The sequence below is a fragment of the Giraffa tippelskirchi genome, chromosome 2 (genome assembly GCF_054371585.1).
Source record: "Giraffa tippelskirchi isolate mGirTip1 chromosome 2, T2T-mGirTip1v1.2.pri, whole genome shotgun sequence".
Lineage (NCBI taxonomy): Eukaryota > Metazoa > Chordata > Mammalia > Artiodactyla > Giraffidae > Giraffa > Giraffa tippelskirchi.
Window position 1 is genome coordinate 231803233 of NC_137276.1, and position 24381 is coordinate 231827613.

Here is a 24381-nt window from a genome sequence, read left to right on the forward strand (position 1 = left end):
TGGGCTAGAGTCCACGGGGCTGCAAAGAGTCGGACGCGACTGAAGCGACTTAGCATGCATGTACACATTCACCCTCAAAGCTGAAGACGGTTGCTGACAGCTGAATGCTGCGTTCACCGTGTCGGGTGCTGGATTGACAGTGAATGTGATCCTGCTTCCAGTAGAAACACTAGGCAGTCCCTTTAGCTGTTCTTCTATGCCATAATCTTGGGTTCCCTCGTCCCCCTCATCTCTATTAGGCTAGCTCTAGCTGGCCTGTGTACCTCTGCAAGATTATATCCAGAACTGATGTTGGAATCAGTTGAGAACAGTATAAATAAGTTATCTTTCACAATCTTTTTGAAGAAAGCAACTTACATTTGGATAGTCACGTCTCTTTCCCATGTCCTGTCAATATGGGCAACATATCTTATCATTAATAGAGGTTTGGGAGTCAGTACTGGGACAAGCATCAGTCCACACTCTTATCTTGGGTAAGCTGGATGAGGTGCTTAATCTAAGTGTCAGGATTTTTTATTTTTCATTGTTATCATGAGGACAACTGGAAGGAATAATGAGACAATGATTTTGAAGTGTTCAGTGCAGTGTCTGCCCCTGTCACTTAGCTCATTAAATATTGTATATTCCACACAGCATTGCCATCATCTTCAAAACCAGGATGTTTTTCGCACGTGCTTTTGTTCAGTCCGACTCTCAGGTGTTTTGAATAATGAAGCTCTTAATATCATTAAGCTCCAGTAAGTCTATTACAGGTTTCCCTGGTGGCCCAATGGTAAAGAATCCGCCTGCCAATGCGGGAGACCCAGGTTCAATCCCTGGGTAGGGAAGATCCCCTGGAGGAGGAAACGGCAACCCACTCCAGTATTCTTGCCTGGAGAATCCCAGGGACAGAGGAGCCTGGTGGGCCACAGCTGGACATGACTGAACATATATGCACATGGAATCTGTTAAACTTGGCCCATCCCTTCAGTCAGCTCTTTTGGATCCTGAAATTGTCATGCAACCTATTTTCCTTTTGGCCCATGGCATTTGGAGTTGTCCTTGGGGTACCTCCTATATCTTCGCCTTAGTAAGGCATGAATAAGGCCGAGGGCAGAGGCCTGAAGCCTGTCCCCATAACCTGTCTTCCAGATGGGTATTGATCTTTTAATCAGTACTCTTTGACTGTGCTCAACCAGTCATGACCTTGTAAAACCTTAAAACTGTTTTATGACGTCCTCTCCTAATGAAACCCTAACTACCATTTTTGTATTATTTTCTTCAGGCAATATGCTTTGTGTATCTGTCCATGAGTCATGAAAAATTCCTATTTCTTTTTTCATAAAGTTCTTACATTTAACATGCTTCCTGCACATAAGTCTTTTAATTCAACAAGTTCTGACACAAATTATAATCAATTAATATTAGGGCTTGCTTTAAAAAACATATTTGTTAAAATCTTTTATAAGAAAACAAATGAAGCCGTTTCATCTTATAAAATTAATTTGAGATATAAATGGTAAGTTAGAAGAGTTTGCACAGTGATTTCCATACAGAATGATACTGGGTTGCTTTTTCAATAGAATCAAAAGAATATATAAATACTATGAAAAAGTTAGTACATGCCCCTACATCTTCAACATATATGTTTTCAGACTGGCCAGATTAAGGTCTACAGACTTATTTTAAGAAGTCTGTATTGCCAGTAGGAGAGGCTGCCACGGTGCCCATGGCTTCAGGAACCTAGTGCTGCTGAGACGAGGCTGGCCTTTTGAGAAATGTGTGTTTTTGAGAGGTTCGATTGGCCAAAGGGTTTTAGAAAATGCTAGAAGACAGGCAGAATATCTATGGTTTTAAGCAGAATTCTTAGACAGCTCCTAAGATTCCCAACTCCCGGTACACATGCCTTGTAGAATCCATTGTACTTGAATGTGAGCAGGACCTACAAACATGATGAGTTATCACTCCCTTGATTAGTTTACATTCTATGGCAAAAGGAGTTTTGCAGATACAACTAAGACCCCTAATCAGTAAACTCTGAGTTAATTAAAAAATGAGATTCTCCTGGGTGGGCCTGATCTAGTCAAGGTGAGCACTTAAAAGCCAGAGAGCTTTGAAGTGAGAGAGGTTCTCCTGCTGGCCTTGAAGAAGCAACTGCCTTGCGGAGAGGGCCATGTGGCAAGGACCTCAAGTGGTCTCGAAAACTTAAATGTGGTCCCTGGTGATGGCCAGTAAGGAAACGGGACTTTAGTCCTACAACCACAAGAAACTAAATTCTGCTAGCAACCAGTGAGCTTGGAAAAGGACCCCATCCCCAGGGAAGATCACAGTCCTGGCTGACTCCTTGATTTCAACCTGTTGAGACCCTGAGTGGAAGACCCAGCTAGGCTATGCTGGCATGCCTGACCCATGGAAACTGTGAAGATAACAGATGTGTGTTGTTTCAAACTGCTGAGTCTGCAGTAATTTGTTACTCAGCAGTAGATAACTAATACACATGGGTGAGTTAACAGTAGGGAGGAGAGTTGTTCAGAGGGAGCATAACCCCGGATGGCTCTTCCAGAGTAAACTGGTTTCCCTGATGGCTGCTTTTCATGTGGCCACAGGAAAAAAAACAGTTATGGCATTGCGATTTCACACTGACCATCCCACACATAGACACAGATTATCTTTTTCTGTTGCAGTGACTCCCAAACTTCAACAGGCTTCCAAATCACCTGTAAGGTGTGTTAGACCTGATGGCTGAGCCCCACCACCAGTTTCTGACCCAGCGAGTCTGGGGTGGGGCCTGAAAATCCGCATATTAAACAAGTTCCACGTGAGGCTCCTGCAGCTCCCTGGGACCCCACTTAGAGCACCGCTGCTCTTTGCTAAGATGAAGACATTCTAGTTATTTTTAATACTTGATTTCTATAGCCGACCTTTTCCCCATTTGACATGAAAACATTTCACCAAGATTTTTTAAACCCAGGTTAAGATAAAAAGAAGGAATGGAAATGTGATATACCTTTGAGTAATCCAAAGAGCTTTTCACTCTGCAAGTAGCCATCTCAGAACCTCTATTTGGGTGGCATGGAGGAAAACAGGTAAAAATGATGCTGCTTCCTTTAAACACAGGTTAAATGTCAATGCAGTGGCCTGTGGGACCTCCATGTTTCCCCCATCTGCAATCACCACCCACGTCCCAGGTGTTAGCAGTCCCTGCAGCATCATCCATCCACGGGATGCTGCTCCAGACCCTTGGACCCAGGTGGCAGAAGCTGTAGCAGTGCTGAGGAGCTTTGAAGGAGTGGAAGGCACTCTACCTCTAACAGTCCTGACAAATCGCTTCATCATGAACCCCTCTGACACACAGCAAGGACATCCAACTGGGAGCAAAAATGAAGTCTTGACTGAGATTTGGGAATCCGCAGAGATTCCATCATACACAAATCCCAAAAGACTGATATTTAAAACAGGAAACAAGGGTTCCATCTCTTGCCAACAGAAGGGAAATTCTACAGGAATCGTGCGTGTACCTCAGGGCAAATCAAGAGATGGGGGAAGCAGAGCAAAAAAGCTCTTGATGTCATCATGAATACCAACTGGAAACTGCTTTGGATTTCACTTCTACAGGAGCAGAGAGTGAATGTTATTTTAGGATATCATTGAAGAATTATTTGGGAGAACTCAGCATTATCATGTTATCTAAAATGATCCCAGTTGCTCATGCTGGTCATAAAGTTTGCTAATAATTTGGATGAGGGGGTGGGTGGAGAGGGAGGTGGGGGAACCATAACTGAAAACATCTGTTAAAATTGAAAATGAGAAGCCTGCCTTGTTTTTATTATTTTGCTCATGACACAATCCTGAAAGAGGGGAACTGAGTGATTATCGGAGTAAATGGCTATTTATATGCAGAATGTAGGTGTGCTTCGACTTTGCATTCCAAAATAAAAATGAGTGATCTTTTCCATTAAAACAGCGTGGGTCACCCCTGGCTGCCAGCTTTTATGCTTTTACTTTATTTATTTACCTTCCCTAAGGAGGCGCAGGCACTTTGCAGGCCTTTCCCAAGCTGCCGTAATTGATGGATAGTTGGATTTCTTTTAATTCAAGTAATGCCGAGTGTCTGCAGCTTTGGTAATCGGATCCTACCAGCTTTAGAGACCACTGCCAAAATATTCAGAGCACAGAGGTTTGGCAACGTCATTTAATCATCGCAAAAGGATTACAGAGTGCAAAACAAGCCCCCAGACAGCTCGGAGATGGGCCAATTCAGAAACTGACTCGGGCTGGGGAACTGCTGAGGCTTGCTCCCTCTCACACAGCCCTGCACCCTGGCTCTCCTTCCCCTCGGCTAAGGCTTCACCTAACTGCCTTCACCCTGGCTGAGGCTCCATCCTCTGCAGCACACAGGAGAGAAAAGCTGTCAAGGGGGGTGGACTTTGGATCAGAGAAATAAACAGTGTCTGATCACACGTCAGGCTCAGGACTGGGAAACCCCAGACCAGGGCACCCAGATTGTCCTGGTATGGGAAGGTCAAGGCCACAGGCTACCCACTGAGAACCTCTGATGCAGAAGCCAGATGGTGAATTTAGAAGCCTTCCCTCGCCTCATTCAAGTGAGACATTGCCGCTGTGATGTTTTATTTACCAACAATAATACCATTTGCGCTGAGAACCAGTGTGTGTTCACCATGCAATAGACGCTTTAATGCAGGAAGGAAGGGTGATTTGTGACTGGATGGGGATCTGGAATCTATCAATGACCACCCCAGCTTTAAAGGTCTCTTTCCACTCTGGACCTAAGTCTGGAGGCTCCCAGACTAAACCTTTGGTCCTCCTGACCTAGACGGGGCAAGCTGGCAAGAAGGCCCCGGAGAGGCCCACACCATTCAGGTGCCAAATATGCTAATTCCTTGGCACTCCCTCGCACGAATTCCCGGACAAAGGAAACCTCTAACACCAAACCCACCCCCACGCAGCAAAAGTTTCTATTAAACAACTTGAGTCACTTCAAAAAAAAAAACAGGGCACAGGCAGACTCCTGTGTAAATCTGATTTGCCATGCTAGGCCAAGCTTATTTTATTACATACATTCTGCATTCTAAGAACTAGTAACTTCATATTGTAAACATTAAGCATACAGAGTTAAAGTTCAAGGCCACATTAGATCATTGATTGTCTCTTGTGTCGTGTATCTTTGGCTGGCCGAGATCAACTCGTAGTGTATAAATGCATAAGTTATATAATTATTATATAAAAAGGGAGAAAAAAAACAAACCACTGACTTGCATACTTCATTCTGACAAACGCACAGCGTTCGCGAATCAAAAGGAAAACTGGGGGCCGCCTCGCCCCGACACCCAGGTGACTTCAGACTGGGGTAGCCGAGAAGGCTAGCGCTTACCTGACCCCGTGGAGAGCAGAGCCCCCCACCTAAGCATGAGGTCCTGAATGTTTCTTTTTAAATATCAGACAATTCCAGTTACGGTTTTTCTTTTGATAAACAAACAAAACAAAGCAAAAAAGAGATGCACGATGTTGTCTCTGCGCTCTCCCCCTGTACGTGCCCTGCCCCCATCACGCTGTCCTGCCTCCTAACACTGGGTTTGGTATCACACTGACCGCATGAAGCCTCAAGTCTCCACGACTCCGTCCTCTGCAGAGCCGACTCCATCCCAAGCCCCGTCTTCACGGCTCGAGAAGCTCCCTTCCCAGCCCCTCCCTCCTCCTTCCCGTCTCTTCCTCTCCCGCCTCCTCCACCCACTCCACGTGCTCTGTCTCCACACACATTCTCAGCCCCACCCTGTGGCTCCGAGTCCCCGTCTTATCATCAAGGAGTTGGAAGCCTCGGGTTCTTCACATCCGATGGCAAGAATCTGATTTCACCCAAGACAGCAGATGCCGATGAGTTCTGTTAACAGTGTCTATCAATGGGCCATCATGGTCTCACTCTCCTCTCTTTCCTGTGTTTGATATGTTTGTCCTTTTAAATACAGGTAGTTTTCCTTCCAATGACGTTAGGAATGGCATGTTAGGTCCAGACTGTGTGGTATCTATTGCTTGAGTTTAATCCCCACTTAATGCATTAGCAGGATTCCCAAAGACTACTCTAAAGGTTTATACACGTCTTCAGAACGTTTTCTTTGGCACTTTGTCCTTATGACATCACGCTTCTACTTACAATGTCTTTTACAAGGCTGGTCCACAGATTACCTGTCCGCGTACACCGGTAGCATCCTCTTTATCTCTGTAGTCGTGGTTTAGTAAGTCCCTCCCGCTCAGAGTCTCTGGATCTCTCCCCTGGCTTCCTCCCCCTGCCCCAGTCGAGCATTTGCGTTTCTCTTGAGGCACTTCTGATTTGTGGTCTCGGATAAGAGTTTGTAGCAATGGATGGGTGTCTACACAGGTGCTGGGAAAGGCCTCTCCCAGGGACTTTAGTAGTAAGTGCCCAGATGCGAAGGCATATGGCTGGCTGGGAGCCTGGTGCTGGGGTAGATCCCCCCCGTGGGTGAATTCCAGTACGGGTTTGGGGCGGCGAAAAAACTGGACGACGTCACGGGGAGGGCTGGAGGGTGGGGAGCCACAAAGTTCATCTTCTGCGGGTGGGCGTGGTAGGAGCCCATGTAGGGGAGGTCCGAGGGGTACTTGTACAGAGAGGACTCCGGGGGGTGGGGCTGGAGGGCCTGGGCGATCCCGTGGAAGTCGAACTTGTAGGCGTAGCGCTTCCCGTGGACCTTGGTCATGATGTTCTTGTCGTAGTAGTAGCGGAGGGCCCGGCTGAGCTTATCGTAGTTCATGTTGGGCTTGCTCTTCCGCTCTCCCCAGCGCCGTGCCACCTCGTCCGGGTCAGTCATCTTGAACTCCCCGTTGGTGCCTTCCCAGGTGATGCAGTTGGAATTCGAGCTGTCAGACAGGAGCTCCAGGAGGAACTGCCACAGCTGGATCTGCCCGCTCCCTGAAGAGGTGGGGGAAGGAAACGGAACAGCGATGAGAACACCGGTGCACAAAGCCATGCCCGACTCTCTGCGGCCCCAAGGACTGCAGCCCGCCAGGCCCCTCTGTCCATGGGGCTCTCCAGGCAAGAACACTGGAGTGGGTTGCCATGCCCTCCTCCTCCAGGGCATCTTCCCAACCAGAGTTCTGAACCTAGGTCTCCCATATTGCAGGCAGATTCTTTAGACCGTCTGAGCCACCAGGAAAGCCCAAGAATACTAGAACGAATCGCCTATCCCTTCTCCAGGGGATCTTCCTGACCCAGGGATCAAACCAGCAACCCTTGTGTCTCCTGCACGGGCAGGGGAATTCGTTACCACTAGCGCCACCTGGCAAGCCCCACGCAGAGTTCCTTTAGCAGGCTGTGCACCTGTCCCTCTGGGCTGGGGGCATTGGCTGCTCCTGTCCCCCAGCACCAACTCCATGTCTTCAGAGAACTGCCCTTGGCAGAACTGAAGCTGCCTCAACCCCCAGCCCTGCCCCCCCACCAGATAGCCCATGACCTGATGGACAGACAAAGAAATCCAGAGCTCAGCCCCCTGGCCTCAAAGAGGGACCAATTCTGTGATGCTGGTCATGCCCGGGACTTAGCATGGATGGGGTCAGACTGAAGCAAGGTTCCAGCGAAGGCCACATGCGTGCATACTCAGTGGCTCAGTCATGTCTGACTCTCTGTGGCCCCATGGACTGTGGCCCGTCAGGCTCCTCTGTCCATGGATTCTCCAGGCAAGAATACTGGAGCGGATTGCCATGCCCTCCTCCGGGGGATCTCCCCGACCCAGGGATCGAACCCACGTTTCTTATGTCTCCTCCATTGGCAGGTGGGCTCTTTACCACTAGCGCCACCTGGGAAGCCTAGCTAAGGCCACAGGCTTCCTTAATCTCTCCCCTGCCGCCTCTGGCATCCTCTCCCTGGAGAATGTACCCTTCACCCTTCGTGAATCGCTTGCCCAAGTATGCTCAGCCCAAACTCTGCATCTAAGGAATCTGGCCTAAGTCGATGATTCTTGGTGACGACCAGGCAGATCTAGAGGCTGATCCAAGTCCTTTCGGGAATGCAAAGAATTCCCAGGGGGCAGAGTTCAAGGCGGTTTCCTTCACTTCTGACTTCCTTAGAAGAGCAGCCGGGTCAACTTTGTGACTTGGAGGCGGGAAGACCTAACTTTCCTCTTTTGTGAGACAGAAAGCACCATTATGTGGCTGGCACTAATGACTTAGTACCATTTATGCTGGCTAGGTCAAGTTGAATAATAAAAGTCAGGTTTAGGAAATGAACGTCGAAAAGCTTATGGAAAAAAATCGAGAATGGAAGTAAACACCGTTATTTCTAACATAACGTGGGGCTGGCACGCAGAAAGCCATTCTGTCAAAACTCTTCCTAGAACAGAATTAACCCACTCAGAATGAGGAAGTTTAGAAAAAAAAGTTGGCTATGTCTCAAACCAGATCACCCATTTCCAGTATTTAGGCAAATGCATCATAACGGAAATCCATGTGTTGCCCCTGCGTTGCAACGCCAGTTGGGTTAAGCAGAGTTTTCAGATGAAAACACCGCAACCATGAGTGATTGCAAGTCCTCTTGGGAGCGGAAGGAGGCTCCAACTGAGTCAACGCGCTCTCATTCATTCGCCTGGGTGTCCACAGAGCTCTCTTGATCCCACTGGGGGTCTAGCGATGCGGCTTTTAGATTTTATTAAATTCAGAGAAACATCCAGGCACATGATTCTAACCGCTACACTACAATACTTTAAGATGATTGATGGCTCCCTAAAAGACAGAAGCATGCAAATACCAACCGTCAGACTGTGACCAGGAGAAGCTAAGATGCTTTAAACAGGTTTTAGAAGCTTTGAAAACAGGTAAGAGGCAGGTCTTTCCTCCCCAATTCCCAGATACCACTTTGGGCTTGTTACCAACGAGATGACCTTTTGTTACACTATGAGTAAATACCAATAGATATGATAAAATGATTAAAGGAACTCTGCCAACTCTTCAGGGAATTGATGAAATGTAAAAATCAATTATAAATTTGTTTCCTCTAAATCCTGTCCACAAGCTCCCCATATAAATAGCCCAGCTCATAAATCTTTGTTTCCACATTGGCTGTATGCAGTGGATATGTTTGTGAATCTATCCATACGATAGCATCGTGAGAAAGGTCAGCCTTCTCTGAATACGTCCTGGAAAATTAGCATTTTTTCACTCTAGCAACACATTTGAAATGTATTAACAGCTTGTAGTTCATCGCAATGTAAAGTCTTTGCTTTTTGGGGGCCACATATTCAAACTGTTCTCAATCAACTTTTGCTGCCCCCAACATTTCATTAATATGCATTTTTAAAAATACAAAGAGCAGTTTGAGAAAACCATATGGTTTTAGTATATATATTGTAACTAAAGGATTACTACTTGAAAAAAAATTCCATATATGGCTTGGGAATAGAGAAAAACATGGATTTTTGATTTAAACAATCTAACATATGTTTCAATATAAACACACAGAGTTGTTTGAAAATAGATATTCACTGTCAACCTCCTCCCATAGAGAGAGCAATCCCACAGATTTTGTATAAAATACAAGATTTTCCTAAACAGCCAAAATTATACTTGTCATCTCTTCAAACCTTGGCATTGTCTCTTGGGAATCTGTCCCTCACTCACTTCTTTTATAAACGTGTGTAAGAGAAAAATGGCAGAGAAAAGTGTTTCCTCATCTCTCCTGTTTCTAAAGAACTAGTAAGTCAGGGACCTAAGTTCATGATTAGAAAAGGAAAGGTCAAAGGATGGATGAGGGATTCCTGCTTTGACTATTTTACCCATCAGCCCTTAAGACACAGGGGCTTGGACCTCTAAGCTTTTCAAGGATATATGGCAATAAGACATCTGTAAAACAAAAATTCATCTGCTTCCTTATCAAAAAAAAAAAAGCCATAAATGTAAATTGATTAATATTTAAGTTGTTGTTGTTGTTTAGTCACTAAGTCATGTCTGGCTTTTCATGACCTCATGGACTGCAGCCCTCCAGGCTCCTCTATCCAAGAGATTCCCCAGGCAGAATACTGGAGTGGGTTGCCATTTCCTTCTCCGGGGTCTTCCTGGACCAGGGATTGAATCCCCGTCTCCTGAAGTGGCAGGTGAATTCTTTACCACTGAGCCTCCAGGGAGCCCATAGTTTAAGCAGATGTTATCAAATGCAACATTATGTCAAGCTCATTAGCTGTTCAATGTAATATAACAACACCCACTGCCTTCACAGTCTATAGCAGATCTTCTTGTTTTGCCTGAATTCTCAAGGGGGCACAATGTTTGCTGAGGAGTTACAGTCGATGGTAAATTAAACAAGTTACTCATGGCTATAGAATTTCAAAAGCCATTTATTAAATCCTTCTTTTACTGTCAAAACAGTAACACTGTGTGGTAAAGGTGTGTATTAGAAGATAGAATAGAGATTCCAAAACACGAATACCTAAGATTTAGGTAGTCTAAGAGTGGGTATCTCACCGGCCAAACCAACAAGTAAAAGCAGAAGCTCTTTTAAGACCAATTGTCCATCCAACAGTCTCACACCTGCACCTCAAGAATCACCTTCTTTGGGGAAAAAAAAAAAAAACTCTTTACATCTTTCTCCTCTATCCTGATAACCTCCTTTGAAACATCAGTAAAGAGTACCTACTTTTGTCCTAGGTTTGTCCAGGGTAATTAACTACAAAGGCAAGACTGGGGAGAGGGGGAATCCAAGCCTGTTGGCTGCCCACCTACTGGAAGGCCCGGTGGGATGAAGGGGCCTGGGGCCTGGCTTCGAAGAAGACAACAGGCAAGCCTTTAATTCTGGAGGAGGACCGTCGTCTCCGATTCAAAGAAAAGAAGACGGAGGTTCAAAAGGGAGGGGGATATTTGTATACCTATGGCTGATTCAAGTTGAGGTTTGGCAGAAAACAGCAAAATTCTGCAAAGCAACTATCCTTCAATAAAAAAATAAATTAAAAAAAAAAAAAAAGAAAAGAGAAACACCGTAGCACAGAGGTACAGACTGAGCAACAGAAAAGGGCAAAACATCTAAACGGTTTATAAACCACAGAGAAAAGCACAGCTGGGAGTGACTCAGCAGCCGTGGGGCAAGCAGGAGGCGGGGTCCCAAGGAGGACCCTCGGCCCCCAGCTGATGGAGGGAGAGAGCCGTAAATAAAGCAGAGGGGCGCCCAGCAGGCACCGTGGGGGCCGACCTTCAGACTTTTTGCAGTAGCTGGAGGTGCTGCAGAAAAACCCAAGTGCACTGCCTGGACCTCCCGGCATCACGTCACGATCAAGGCAGCAGGTGTGCGTCCCAGATGGAAGGCTTTGTCAGGGCTCAGGGCGGCTCAGGCAGGACTGGTGGGGGGTGGGGGGGGACAGGGAAGCATGGGGGTTGGAAGCACCCCTTTGGAGTTGGCACTGTCTCAGCTGAATCCTGGCTCTGCCTTTTAAAGGGACTTGGGGGCGGCTCGCCCGGCTGTCTGTGCCTCAGTGTCCCTGTCTGCAGAATGGGGTGATGTAATATTATCAACATGGTGGTATTATAATACGACCTTGCAGGATCACCATGAAGATAAACTCAGTGCATGGAAGCTCAGATCATGATCTGTCTGAGCTGCAAACCACGGTTTAATGAAAGGTAACTCCTTGCCTACAAACAGGAGACGCCAAAGGAAAACTACCACCCTCCTTCCTCCCCAAAAAATCACAGGCTGGAGGGACAGAGGCTGGGAATGGTGGTGTTCTCAGGGCTGGCCAGTGTCACTGGAAGCTACCTAGTACCAGGCATCATTCTGAAGACTTTCCACGTGTTTTTATTTAATCCCTCACTCCTCAGAACTATGTGACAGCCCACGGGAGGGATGAGGAATCAGAGCCCAAGAGGCAGAGTGACTGTTCTTGCTCGAGGTCAGCAAGGGTTGGAACCTGGGCTTCACGCCTGCTTTCAGGCCTGGGTTCTAGACACACCTCCACAAGCCCTTCGGGCCTTTGTGCCCTCCCTGGACCTGCGGTTGATTAAGTCTCAGTAGAAGACTGGACTCCCACCTCCCGTCCAATGCCAAAACATCGCTAACAATGGTTCTCTGGCCCTGCCTGGAGCAGGCTGCACTTTCATGCTCACCATTAAAGACTCCCCAGTGAGCCCCAAGGGAGCCAGTGAACTCCTGTTCCCAAGAAAGCGCTTTCCCGCAGAGGCAATTTCTGTTCATCACAGGAGCCATAATAAACACTCAGCAACTCTGATGGGATGTAAAGGGGTGATGTCACTAATATCCGATCCAGGACTTCATAATGCAAGGACACACTAGTCTCAGCAGGAGAAACGTGGTCCCCACTGCACACCAAATGCATATTTGGGAGGGAGATGCGGAGATGCTGTTATCATTTGGGGCATTCACATCGCATGAGGTCATCTTTTCACTTAAAATGGTTTTTAAAGTTTGCCTTGTGTGGAGAGCAGAGGCAGCAGTTTCAAGTGGTGAAGGATTTATTTATCAGAGACTGAGCAACCAGAACCAAACAGGAAGAAGCATTCTCATTAATAGCAGGATAAAAGACATTCTCGTTTTAGGACAGGGAGGCCCCGTGAATGTAACTGACACTCAGCCTAAGGAGAGGTGGAGAAAGTGAAAGTGTTAGTCGCTCAGTCGTGTCCGACTCTTTGCGACCCCATGGACTGCAGCCTGTCAGGCTCCTCCGTCCATGGGATTTCCCGGGCAAGAACACAGAGTGGGTTGCCATTCTCTTCTCCATGGGATCTTCCCCACCCATGGATCAAACCTGGGTTTCCTGCAAGTCACCTGCATTGCAGGCTGATTCCTCATCATCCGAGCCACCAGGGAAGCCCAATTCGTTACAAACTACATAAGAGAAATCTTTATCTTCAAGTCAGAAGTTGGATGTTGGGATTTCCCGGGCAGTCCAGTGGTTAAGATTTTGCAGGGAGAGCGTGGGTTCAATCCCTGGTCAGGGAGCTAAGACTCCATATGCCTTGAGGCAAAAAAACATAAAACATAAAACAGAAGCAGTACTGTAACAAATTCAAAAAAGACTTTAAAATGGCCCACATTAAAAAAAAATCTTTATAGAAAAGTTGGATGTTGCCACGTTCCCCGGACCGAGCAGACACGGTCTTAGTGGAATAAAGTGCAGTCTTGGCTCACGATGCCAGTGCTGCTATTAGGTACCAGGACATCTTCCATTTCCCCAGGTCAGTGAGTGGTCCTTGCTCTGCCTACAGGTCCCTCTATCCACCGTGGGCATCCCCAGGTGCTAAACCCTCTGCTAAGGGGCCACAACTCTCTTTGGCCCCAAGTCACCAACCAAGCGTCACCTTTATCTGTGACAACACGGGCACAGACCTATATATATTCCACTTAAGCCATCTGAGTGGGTGAAAGGGCCAGTCTGGTTTGGTTTGGTGCTGCTGGACAGGTCCCTGCTCTCTATCCTGGACCACAGCCCCATTCCAAGCACTGAAGCAGCTGTCTGAATGGCAATCCTTCCTTTCTATTCTCTGGGTCCTCATTCTCCAAGAGCTCCCTCTTCCACGCTCACCCAATGGCAGTGGCGGGGCCGGAAAATATTAAAGCAGGTTTTGGAGGCAGAGAGTCAGGGTTCAAATCTGGCCTCTCTTCTGGTAAGCTGCGTGACCCAGGAGAAGTTAGCTCATTCATCTGGACCTCCGACTCCCCTTCTGTAGGAGGAAGATAGTGGTGTTCCGAGACAAGCATTTGCCCAGGCGTGATATGGCTGGGGGAAGGGGAGCTATTGGATTGTTATTTCACATTATTGTATTAACGTTCCCAGAGCGTTCCAGCTTCCGCCCTTTCCCCCTTTCTAATCTATCCTGAACGCTCCTGCCAGGTCAGTCTTCTGGAAGCCTGACTGATAATCATCATCGCAAAACACAGTAATGGTTTTTATGTGACTGGTTATGGATGAAGGTGGAAGAGGAGAGTGAAACAGCTGGCTTAAAATGCAACACTCAAAAAGCTAAGATCATGGCATCCAGTCCCATCACTTCATGGCAAATAGATGGGGAAAAAATGGAAACAGTGACAGGACTTTCTTTTCTTGGGCTCCAAAATCACTGCAGGTGGTGACTGCAGCTGTGAAATTAAAAGATGCTTGCTCCTTGGAAATAAAGCTATCATAAACTGGACAGTATTAAAAAGCAAGGACATCATTTTGCTGACAAAGGTCTGTCTAGTCAAAGCTATGGTTTTTCCAGTAGTCATGTACGGATGTTGAGAGTTGGACCTTAAAGAAGGCTGAGCACCAAAGAATTGATGCTTTTGAATTATGCTACAAAAGACTGTTGGGAGTCCCTTGGACTGCAAGGAGATCCAACCAGTTCATCCTAAAGGAAATCAACCCTGAATATTCATTGGAAGGACTGATGCTGAAGCTGAAGCTCCAATACTCTGGCCACCTGATTTGAAGAGCTGACTCATTTGAAAAGACCCTGATGCTGGGAAAGATTGAAGGCGGGAGGAGAAGGGGACAACAGAGGATGAGATGGTTGGATGGCATCATCGGCTCAATGGACATGAGTTTGAGTAAGCTCCGGGAGACAGTGAAGAACAAGGAAGCCTGGTGTGCTGCAGTCCATGGGGTCGCAGAGTCAGACTCGACTGAGCGACTGAACAACAATGGAGGCAGTTGCAAATGCGAAGCTGAGCACAGGTGTAAGAACGGACCCAGGAGATGTAGTCACCAGGTGAATGCCGAGGAAACCTGTGTCCGTGGAAGCTCCTTGAGGGTTAAGGAGAGTATCTCGTTACTCCTTGCATTCATTTATTTGGCAAATAATTTTTGAGCACCTGGTCTATGCCTGGATGTAATGCAATAAACAAAACAGATCCTTTCAATTTGCTGCTGTTTTAAAAATATTTAGTGGATTAGTTACCATTAACTAAACTTCATCGTCAAACATGCAGAACTCCCAGTAACAATGATATTTTACGTTTTCCAAAGTATAGATTCCCTTGTGGGGATTTACACAGAATCTATATTTTCCTGTTTCTAACCCCATTTTGGTCTCAACGTTTAGGAAATACACATTCCAGCTGGGATTTGCAACATGCCTGTGACATCTTGGCATCTGAAGTTGCTGTTGAGAATATGCAGCATATGCTGTGCATTTCTGAAGTGGATGCCAGCACAGCTGGTTCTGACCCAAACACAAACAAATCAAACAATCTGGCTGGCACCGAGGCGTGGTGACAGGTGACAGTCCTTGGCAAGGGACAGGCTACAAATGGGCCGATTAAGAAGCTGCGCTTTCTTCTGGCATCTGAGTTCAGACACAGGCCATTCATTGACGATGAGCATCAGTTTGAATGTCATTAGGTTCTTTTTTTTTTTTTAAAAAAAAAAAGGTATTATTTTATCTGCTGTGTGATGGGCTGAAGTGTGGTCCTCCTCCCCGCTAATTCATATGTTGGGTTTGCCCAGTACCTTGGAATGTGACATCATTGGGAAAAGGATCTTTAGAGGGGTAATCAAGTTAAAGCAATGTCATTTGCACGGGCTCTAATGCAGTTTGACTAGGGTCCTGGTAGAAATGGGAGTTTAGGCACAGAGATAACATACAGAAGTAAAGAGATGCAGGCAAAGATGGCCATCTGCAAGCCAAGGAGAGGTCTTGGACAGATTCTTCTCCATGGCCCCCAGAGGGAAAGAACTCTGACAACTTGATTTTGGACTTCAGGCCTCTAGTACTTCCCAGGTGGCGCTAGTGGTAAAGAACCTGCCTGCCTATGCAGGAGCCGTATGAGACTTGGGTTGGATCCCTGGGTTGAGAAGCTCCCCTGGAGCAGGGCATGGCAACCCACTCCAGTATTCTTGCCTGGAGAATCCCCACGGACAGAGGAGCCTGCTGGGTCGCAAAGAGTCAGACACAACTAGAGGGACTTAGCACATACGCATGCCTCTGGAACTAGGAGACAAAAAATGTCTGATGTCTAAGCCCCCAGCCTGTAGTACTTTGGCAGAGCAGCCCTAGGAAGCTGAAACAGCTGGGATTAGGTAAGGATGCTCTTCGCTGAAGCTAAATCTTAAGTTTTTATAATCCAACCTTTTAATTTCCATTTAGGCAAGTAATCCAGTGAAACCTACAACTTAAAATTTGTTCGGAGGGATTTCTTTGCCTATACAGGTTCAACGTTCAAAATAGCTCCTGCCCAAAAGATAACTTTGTAAGAGCAAAACCATCAGCAGTGTCTCACCTGGATTCGCAAGGCGGCTACTTGTGGGTCCAAGAATCTGATAAGGATCTGCAGCAAAAAGAAAAGACATGGTTGTGAGCAGGTAGGATGTAACTGCAAGAATGATGCTGACCTGCTGATGTTTTCAGGTTTCAGAACTGAAAATATCTCCCACACCAGAGTCCCCCAGCACCACTTCCTGTATTAGAGAAGATGTCACGTGGATCTGAGACAAGCTTTGACTTAAAGATCTCCTAGCTGGTGGCTGAGCTCAGATTTGGTCTGGGGTTCCTGACATCCAGTCCAGGGCTCTCTCCGTCCCAGAACATAAACAGGGCAAATGTCCTCAGTCCCTCATGGTCCCCAGGACAATACTGGCTGTGTCACTCAGCACGCTGGCAGCAGCAACACTCCACTGCATTTCTGGGCTGATGTTATTGTACGTGGCCTGGAAGGTTAAAGTCAAATAATTCCCAGGACACAAAGAAGCTGGGTACAAATGGAATGTATTTTCCATATTTATTGCATAGATTTTGTAAATGGTTTAGCAAAAACTCAAATCATTTCCAATTGAGTAGACTGGTAATTTGGTGCCCGTTTTACATATGGAACAGTCCTAAAGAAGACAAAGGGAGATTAATTTCATTTAGAAAGTGACACATTTTAAAAAGATGCTGCTAGATCCATTTCTTCTTTTATGACCATCAAGAGGCTTCCTGAAACATACCTAGCTGAGGACGCTGGTCTTCAGTTTTGGGCACTGTGGAAGGAGACGGCTGAGCAGCTGAAAATCCAAAGATGAAAGAGACAATCAGCCAGGACTTGTGTTTGACTGCTAGATTTTGGTGCTGCTGTTCATTATTCCACCAATTATCTTAGTTATGAACACAAGAGTCCTACTCTTGTGATCAGAAGCATCTGAGGGTAAGGAAGATTTTTCCTTTCCAACAAAATCAAATGTAAACACAGTAGCAAAACAAGGGCCCTCTAACTTATTTTAAAAATTTATGTGTGTCCCATTTTTTTCCAAAACTAAAAAGAAAACTTGAGATGGTTTACAAAACAAATGAAAATGAACTGCCCTCTAAAATAAATAGATGAAGGGAAATTACTAGGAAAATAGAATAAAGCAAAGAATACTTTAAACATGGCCACGACTGGGAAATGACCTGGCATTTAATCCTTACTCAAAGCATCCCATGAGACATGCATTTGTTCAGGTGGAAACACATCACATTGGTCACTTCTTTCTGTTAGAGAAATACGTCTAACCCCCAAAGAGAATGAATCATTGCATTTAAAGATCAGCGGCACTTTGGAGCCAAAGGGACACACACGTTGTATGTTGAAAAAGCACAAACTGGGTAAAGAAATGATCGTTTAGCCCATCAGGAGTTACCCGCTGCCTGGTGATGAGAAGGTTGAAGGCAGCAGGAACCAACATCGTACCTTTCGACTGGGGGGCGGGGTGGCCGTGGCTGGTCCAGGCGGATCTCCTGGGTGGTTCATAAGGTAAATCTGTAAAGACAAATAAAATGACTAAAAGATCAATGACATGCCTTGATAATAGCTATTTTGTACGCTTTTTAAATTTCGTGTTTATTAGAATAAGTGAGAAAACCCAGTTATCCAAAGAAACATTCAACCTTGGTTTGATAAGATTTATGTTTTATTTATAAAAGATAACTTTGTATCTTTTATTGATCTAACCCATTTTCACCCATTGATCTGAAAACTCCCATGGACAGAATCTCTCAGAGCTGGTGGACTCCCCTAAGATAATTTACTACAATCACAGGTCAAGGACGTATGAAGTTTCTTACAATCTATTTGTTTTGCTTCCAGCTTGAACTGACAGTGGTCATGTATGGATGTGAGAGCTGGGCTATAAGGAAAGCTGAGTGCCAAAGAATTGATGCTTTTGAACTGTGGTGTTGGGGAAGACTCTTGAGAGTCCCTTGGACTGCAAGGAGATCCAACCAGTCCATCCTAAAGGAGATCAGTCCTGGGTTTTCACTGGAAGGGCTGAAGTTGAAGCTGAAACTCCAATACTTTGGCCACCTGATGCGAAGAGCTGACTCATTTGAAAAGACCCTGATGCTGGGAAAGATTGAGGGCAGGAGGAGAAGGGGGCGACAGAGGATGAGATGGTTGGATGGCATCGCTGACTCAATGGACGTGGGTTTGGGTGGACTCCGGGAGTTGGTGATGGACAGGGAGGCCTGGCGTGCTGCAGTTCATGGGGTCGCAAAGAGTTGGACATGACTGAGCAACTGAACTGAACTGACTGAAGTCCATTACCCCTTTATTATGTGCATGACCTGTCTGAAACATAGACTGTGATACTGATGAATGAACTGATGTCTGCTCGAGGCCTGACCCCAAGTCCACCAAATGGCATTCCTGTTCCTTCCTCTTCTTCTTTCTTGGAGCGCCGCCTTCTTTATTTGCCACCTGCCTCTTTCAGCCACCCCTCATTCCCCTCATCTGCTTTTATTAAATCAGTCTTGGGGGCTAGCTCTTTTTCTGTGGAAATGTCTACTTTTTCTCCTGCTCCAAATGAATTTAGGATTTCCCTAAAAGGAATCGCATGAAGTCATCAGTAAGACTGAAATAGTATTGCCCCCGCAACATACTAGCAGTGATCATAGATCTGAAGTACATGCCGATGATTTTTTTTTGTACTTACAATGTATTGTCACTTGTCCCATAAACCTTCATCACACTTTGCATATACAAATTGAATAATTATATTTCGGCACCCTCAGTGCCGAAATATGACTTTAAGTCGTTTCAAGTTTCCTTTTAAATATATTCCAGAAATGTTGTTATGTTATTGCTAAACTGTGCCTATGTAAAGCTATTGGTACATGCAGTCTTATGACAGAGCCGTTTCCAATCTACGTCCTCTTGGATTGGCAGGTCTCGGTTCAATGCCATGTGTCACTGGGCCAGCTGAAAGCCATGCCCAGGTCCTGCAGCAGGTGTCCCGCTGCCAGACACTTGGAGATGGTTATAAACTCTCACGTGGAGAGATTTTTAAACTTGGTTTAAAATTGGCCATTTGGTGGGTCCGTCCTCAAAAAGCTTGACTATGTTGCAAAATACATGTCTCTTTCTATTTTCCTGTCCCAGAGAGAAAAGCAATGAAATGCAACGTGAAATCCAACACAGAATTGCCCTAATTTATTTGGTCTGTTTGGCTACGACCATCTCGACTGGTGTGGTCCGTGAAATCCTACTCTCCAGAGCTTTGGTTGAGTTTGCTCACTCTCTCTGCTGCTCCGCACCACTCCCTCTCCACTGGCATGTTTGTGTTTTGGGACTGGAAGCGTTTCCCACCCAGCCCTCAGATTCTCACTTTTCTGATGTTGGGATTACACAGGGGAGTTAAATCTGCAGCTGCTATCAATTTACAACTAAATTTCAACTAACGTCGCTGGGGGCATTTGCACACGGATTCTCATCTAGTTGCCTTTTGTCTAGTGGGTGAAAATGGTTAGCCAGAGTTTCAATTTGAGAACTGTCTCAGAAAGAAAAATCTAGGAGGGCAATTGTAAGAATATCTCAGCCCACTACAGGAGGAGACAGTCACATCGATGACAGGGCTTCTATCTACAGAGTGAAAAAGCAAGAGGATCCAGAAATATGTCCCAGGTCCTTGTTTCTCCACAGACCAGCAATACTGGTAACATCTAGGAGCTTGTTACAAATGCAGAATCTCACTCTAGATCTACTGAATTAGAATCTGCATTTTACCAGATTCTTGAAAAAAAAAAAAAAAAATAGAGCTACCATATGACCCTGCAATCCCATTCCTGGGGCTGTATCTGGAGAAAACCATAATTACAAAAGATATGTGCACCCTACGTTCATGGCAGCACTATTCACAATAGCCAAGACATGGAAGCAACCTGAACGCCCACTGACTGACAGACGGGTAAAGAAGATGCGGTTCACATATGCAACGGATGCTGGTGTTGTTTAGTTGCTTAAGTCGTGTCTGACTCTTTTGCAACCCTGTGGACTGTAGCCCGCCAAGCTCCTCTGTCCATGGGATTTCCCAGGCAAAAATATTGGAGTGGGTTGCCATTGTCTTCTCCAGGGCATCATCCTGACCCATAGATCAAACCTGCGTCTCCTGCATTGGCAGGTGGATTCTGTAACACCAAGCCACCAGGGAAACCACACAATGGAATATTACTCAGCCATAAAAAAGAATTAAATTACGCCATTTGCAGTAACATAGACGGACCTAGGGATTATCACTTTATTGAAGTAAGCCAGACAGAGAAAGACAAATATATGATATCACTTACATGTGGAATCTTAAAAAAAAAATGATACAAAGGAGCTTATATACAAAATAGAAATAGACCCACAGACATAGAAAACAAGCTTATGGTTTCCTAAGGTGGGGGAGGGATAAATTAGGAAATTAACATATACACATTACCAAAAATAAAACAGAGAACCAACAAGGACCTACTGTATAGCACAGGGAACTATACTCAACATTTCATAAAAACCTATAGGAGAAAAGACTCAGAAAAAGAATATATGTGCAGGTATATATATATATATGTATATATATAACTGAATCACTTTTCTGTACACCATAAAATATCATGACATTGTAAATCAACTATACTTCAATTTCAAAGCAAGATCTCACTTGACTTGGGGGTACACCAAAGTTTGAGAAAGCCTGTTCTAGACAATTTTTCCTTTTCCTTTTTCCTTTCTGTAAATCTGTGTTCCTATAGATAATTATTTCAGAAACGCTCTCTGAGTCTGTTAATGCCAGTAAATGAGAGGACAGAGTTCTAGATCAAATGCTTTTACCTGAAATATGAGAACACGAATGGAATTAGCGGCCAGTGTCAGTCGGTTAGTCTGCTACGATCTTAAACATAAAAAGACTGCCTGTGAAATGTACCTGGAAGAAATCAAGCACCAAGCCACTAATAGAAAAACATTTTGAAACTCTTTCTTCATGAAGTCCTTCTTAGAGTGCACAACCGTGTCCCATCCTGCCTCGAAAATCAGTCAGGACCTAAACAACGCCAAGCCTGATTCTTAGCCAAGAACTTGAGATGTTTACATGAACAATGATTAATGTGCTCATGAGCATATTGCCATGGGAGATAAGTGGCGTTTTGTTTTTGTTCGTGAAATTCTGCTCCGGGGCTGTCTTATCAACTACTGATCACATGCCCTGGGCCCTGAGCCCCCTCCTGTGGGATGTGACATCGGGGAATGTTGAACCAAGCCTCGCTGAGACGAGAGACGACCATTTCAGTGACCTCGCCAGCAGCTACACCAGCTCAAAGCAGAGCCAGTTTTGAGCAGTTCTGCTCTCTGGCTGCTTGAAAAATTATGACACCATGTACATTTGCTATTTGCCCCTGATGGATTAGTAGATCCTAAGACTTCGAGTAAGAACACGGATTACATGTCACTTTTGGTGGTCATTTCAACCCACCCTTCATGTCTCTTCCATTTTGATCTTCAAAGTCATTAACTCATAAACTTGGCAGAAGGTCTGTGCCAGGGAAGGCTGCTTTCTGACATGGGTTCTGCTCTTTTTACTTCTTTAACAGACTGTGTTTTAAAACTGAGTTTTATAAGAACCATTCCAGAGGCAGCTGAAGGTACCAAAGAAGTATGCTCTCTGCCATGATTTAGACCAAAAACCATGAAGCTACAAAGAAGGAGTGTGACTGCTGCTGGCTCCCTCACCCCAGCACCTTTGCTTATGTCCTGGGAGTTAAGATAACTGTGGTGTTGGAGAAGACTCTTGAGAGTCCCTTGGACTGCAAGAAGATCCAACCAGTCCATCCTAAAGGAAATAAACCCTGAACATTCATTGGAAGGACTGATGATGAAGCTGAGACTGAAGCCCCAACACTTTAGCCACCTGATGCAAAGAGCTGACTCATTGGAAAAGACCTCGATGCTGGGAAAGATTGAAGGCCAAAGGAGAAGTGGTCAGCAGAGGATGAGATGGTTGGATGGCATCACCGACTCAATGGGCATGAATTTGAGCAAACTCTGGGAGATAGTGGAGGACAGAGAAGCCTGGCGTGCGGCAGTCCATGGGGTTGCAAAGAGTCGGACATGACTCAGCGACTGAACTGCAACAACAAGATCAGTTCCTGATTCTGAATGAGACTCCTTCCCACCATTGCTCCCTCCTCTAGACATCAGTGATGTAAGCCAGCATCCTTGCTGTCCTTCTTGCAAGATTTGGTTCACCAAGTTTTATGCTCTCTTTTCATCAGGATCACTGAACAGCCCTGCTAGCCCTCTTCATGTCCACCCACCACTTTAAAAGACCAGAACGTGGATCATGAGAGGGCTTACCCTCCCTCTGCAGGACCCATGCCACATGTACAAAGCAACTCTGGAGGTCCCTGGCTGTGCTAGATGTGAAAGGATGGATTCTGCCAGCTCTCAATGAGCTTGGATGCTAATGGCAAAGACAAAACGACCAAGAGCTATGGTCCAAAACCAATCTCTAAACTCCCACTTAATGCACGGGATTTTTAGAGTCAAGCCTACTACCATGATTAAATTACCCTCTCCCGTCCTCCTCCAGCTCTCCCTACAATCTTCTAAGCTCCTCTGTCAAAGGCATGGAGACCTGGCGGGGGGGCATTTCACCTTCCTTTCTCAACCAGGTTTGCAGGTCTGTGGTTATAGCAAAGTCAGGGCAAAGGCAAGAATGCACTTTCAGCCATGTGCTGTGATGCAGGCTTAACTGAGGAGACAGGGCATTAGCTGTGTGGTCTTGCTGTGAATGGAGATGCTGACTGGCACTGCGCTGCAAACCCTGAAGGAGAAATCACCGCAGATTCCAAGAAACGCTTGAAAAGCACCAGCTGAAAAGCCAAAATCGAGGCTGCACTTGCAGACCCAAGACTCCAGTCTCTTTCAACAACATCCTAGATGTGTATCATGGTGCATGGGTTGCCAGGGTGATGGAGGGGAGGGTGGGGTTATAGATTGTCCCGGGCCCACACCAGAGCTTTCACACACACTGCTCCCAAGATGTCAGGCAGGGCTTACATCACGAGGTCAAAAACCAGCCTGCAAGTCTCCCCGAGTCAGACTTGTCTCTATGCCCCTTGAGCCTCAGGGGCCATCGTCCCCAAAAGGCATGCACTCAGCAAAAAATTAGGGTGCCTCTGGGGAAGATGGGGAAAGGACTTCTGGTAATAATATCTGACTCCCGGAGAAACATGTGATACCACGAAATGCGATCATAAAAAAAGAATGTAAACGGATCTACCCATGTGCTAGCACTTTCTAAGAGGAGTGGACAGACTCATCTACATACTAATTCAACAAAGGGATCATGAAAGAGGGTGCATTCTGAATCAGGATAGTTTGGAAAAAAATAAATAGGAACAAGCATGGGAAGGGAGGGGGGTGAGGCATGAACAAAGGAGTATGTTGTCCATCGTGTGTTATCTTGTAAGGTCACCGGACGGTCCCAGCTGATTGTGGGGGAAACTGAAAGGATGCAGTCACTGGACAGGAACTCTGGAATACAGGATCGATCTGGGGAGATGGACCGTGACAAGAAGAAAGGGGGAATGGGGCAGGCAGCCCAGGGCTGGCTGCTGGAGAAGGAAGGAAAGGGAGGAGGTGCGGAGGGAGCACCAGGACGTTGGACGCAGCAGGACAGACGGATGGGAGGAAGGAGTCCTCTGTCTCCATGGATGTGAGATCAGAGACATGGACGGACGCTGCAAACCAAGGGTGCAGGGCAACGGGCACTCAGCCCTCTATCCCCAAGGACCTCTCCCCGGGAAAGAGTCAGCAACCACCTCTTCTGAAAGAAACCCACTGACCACAGGAACACTGTCAAATTCCCAGTGACCCCTGTAATCCCCATCTGCCCTTCCCCGCCCCCTCCCAAGCCATCGTGAACTTCTCCAACTGCACCACTACAAGGCCATTCCTGCAAGGCTGATCATGGGTCCACCCCAAGTGTACAAACAAGTCTACTCTCCCCAAGTTCAAATCTCTCAGTCCGGCTGACAGCAAACAGCTCTCTGGCTCATTGGCTCTGATTTAAATTCTTCGTCGATATCTCAGACACCAATATTTACATCTCCTTTCAGAATCACAGCGGCAGTCCTCAAAACAGGTATTTTGGTACAAACTGAGTCTCTTCCGAGTCACGCTTG

General features: G+C 46.0%; 1 protein-coding gene across 9 annotated transcripts in view; it reads right to left on the reverse strand.

Moving 5' to 3' along the window:
• Window positions 1-5013: 5013 nt before the first annotated feature.
• Window positions 5014-24381, reverse strand: part of ERG (ETS transcription factor ERG) — a 322953-nt gene continuing 303585 nt past the window's right edge. For 8 of the 9 annotated variants that reach the window (XM_081573193.1, XM_081573198.1, XM_081573196.1 and 5 more), the window contains 4 exons: window positions 17633-17701; window positions 16911-16967; window positions 16205-16252; window positions 5014-6922 (listed from right to left, as the gene is read on the reverse strand). In XM_081573193.1, the coding sequence (XP_081429319.1) occupies window positions 6402-6922; window positions 16205-16252; window positions 16911-16967; window positions 17633-17701 (695 nt within the window). In that variant the 3' untranslated portion in view covers window positions 5014-6401. Of the gene's footprint in view, window positions 6923-13002; window positions 14730-16204; window positions 16253-16910; window positions 16968-17632; window positions 17702-24381 lie in introns of those variants that run through there. The other variant, XM_081573200.1, reaches the window with a different exon arrangement.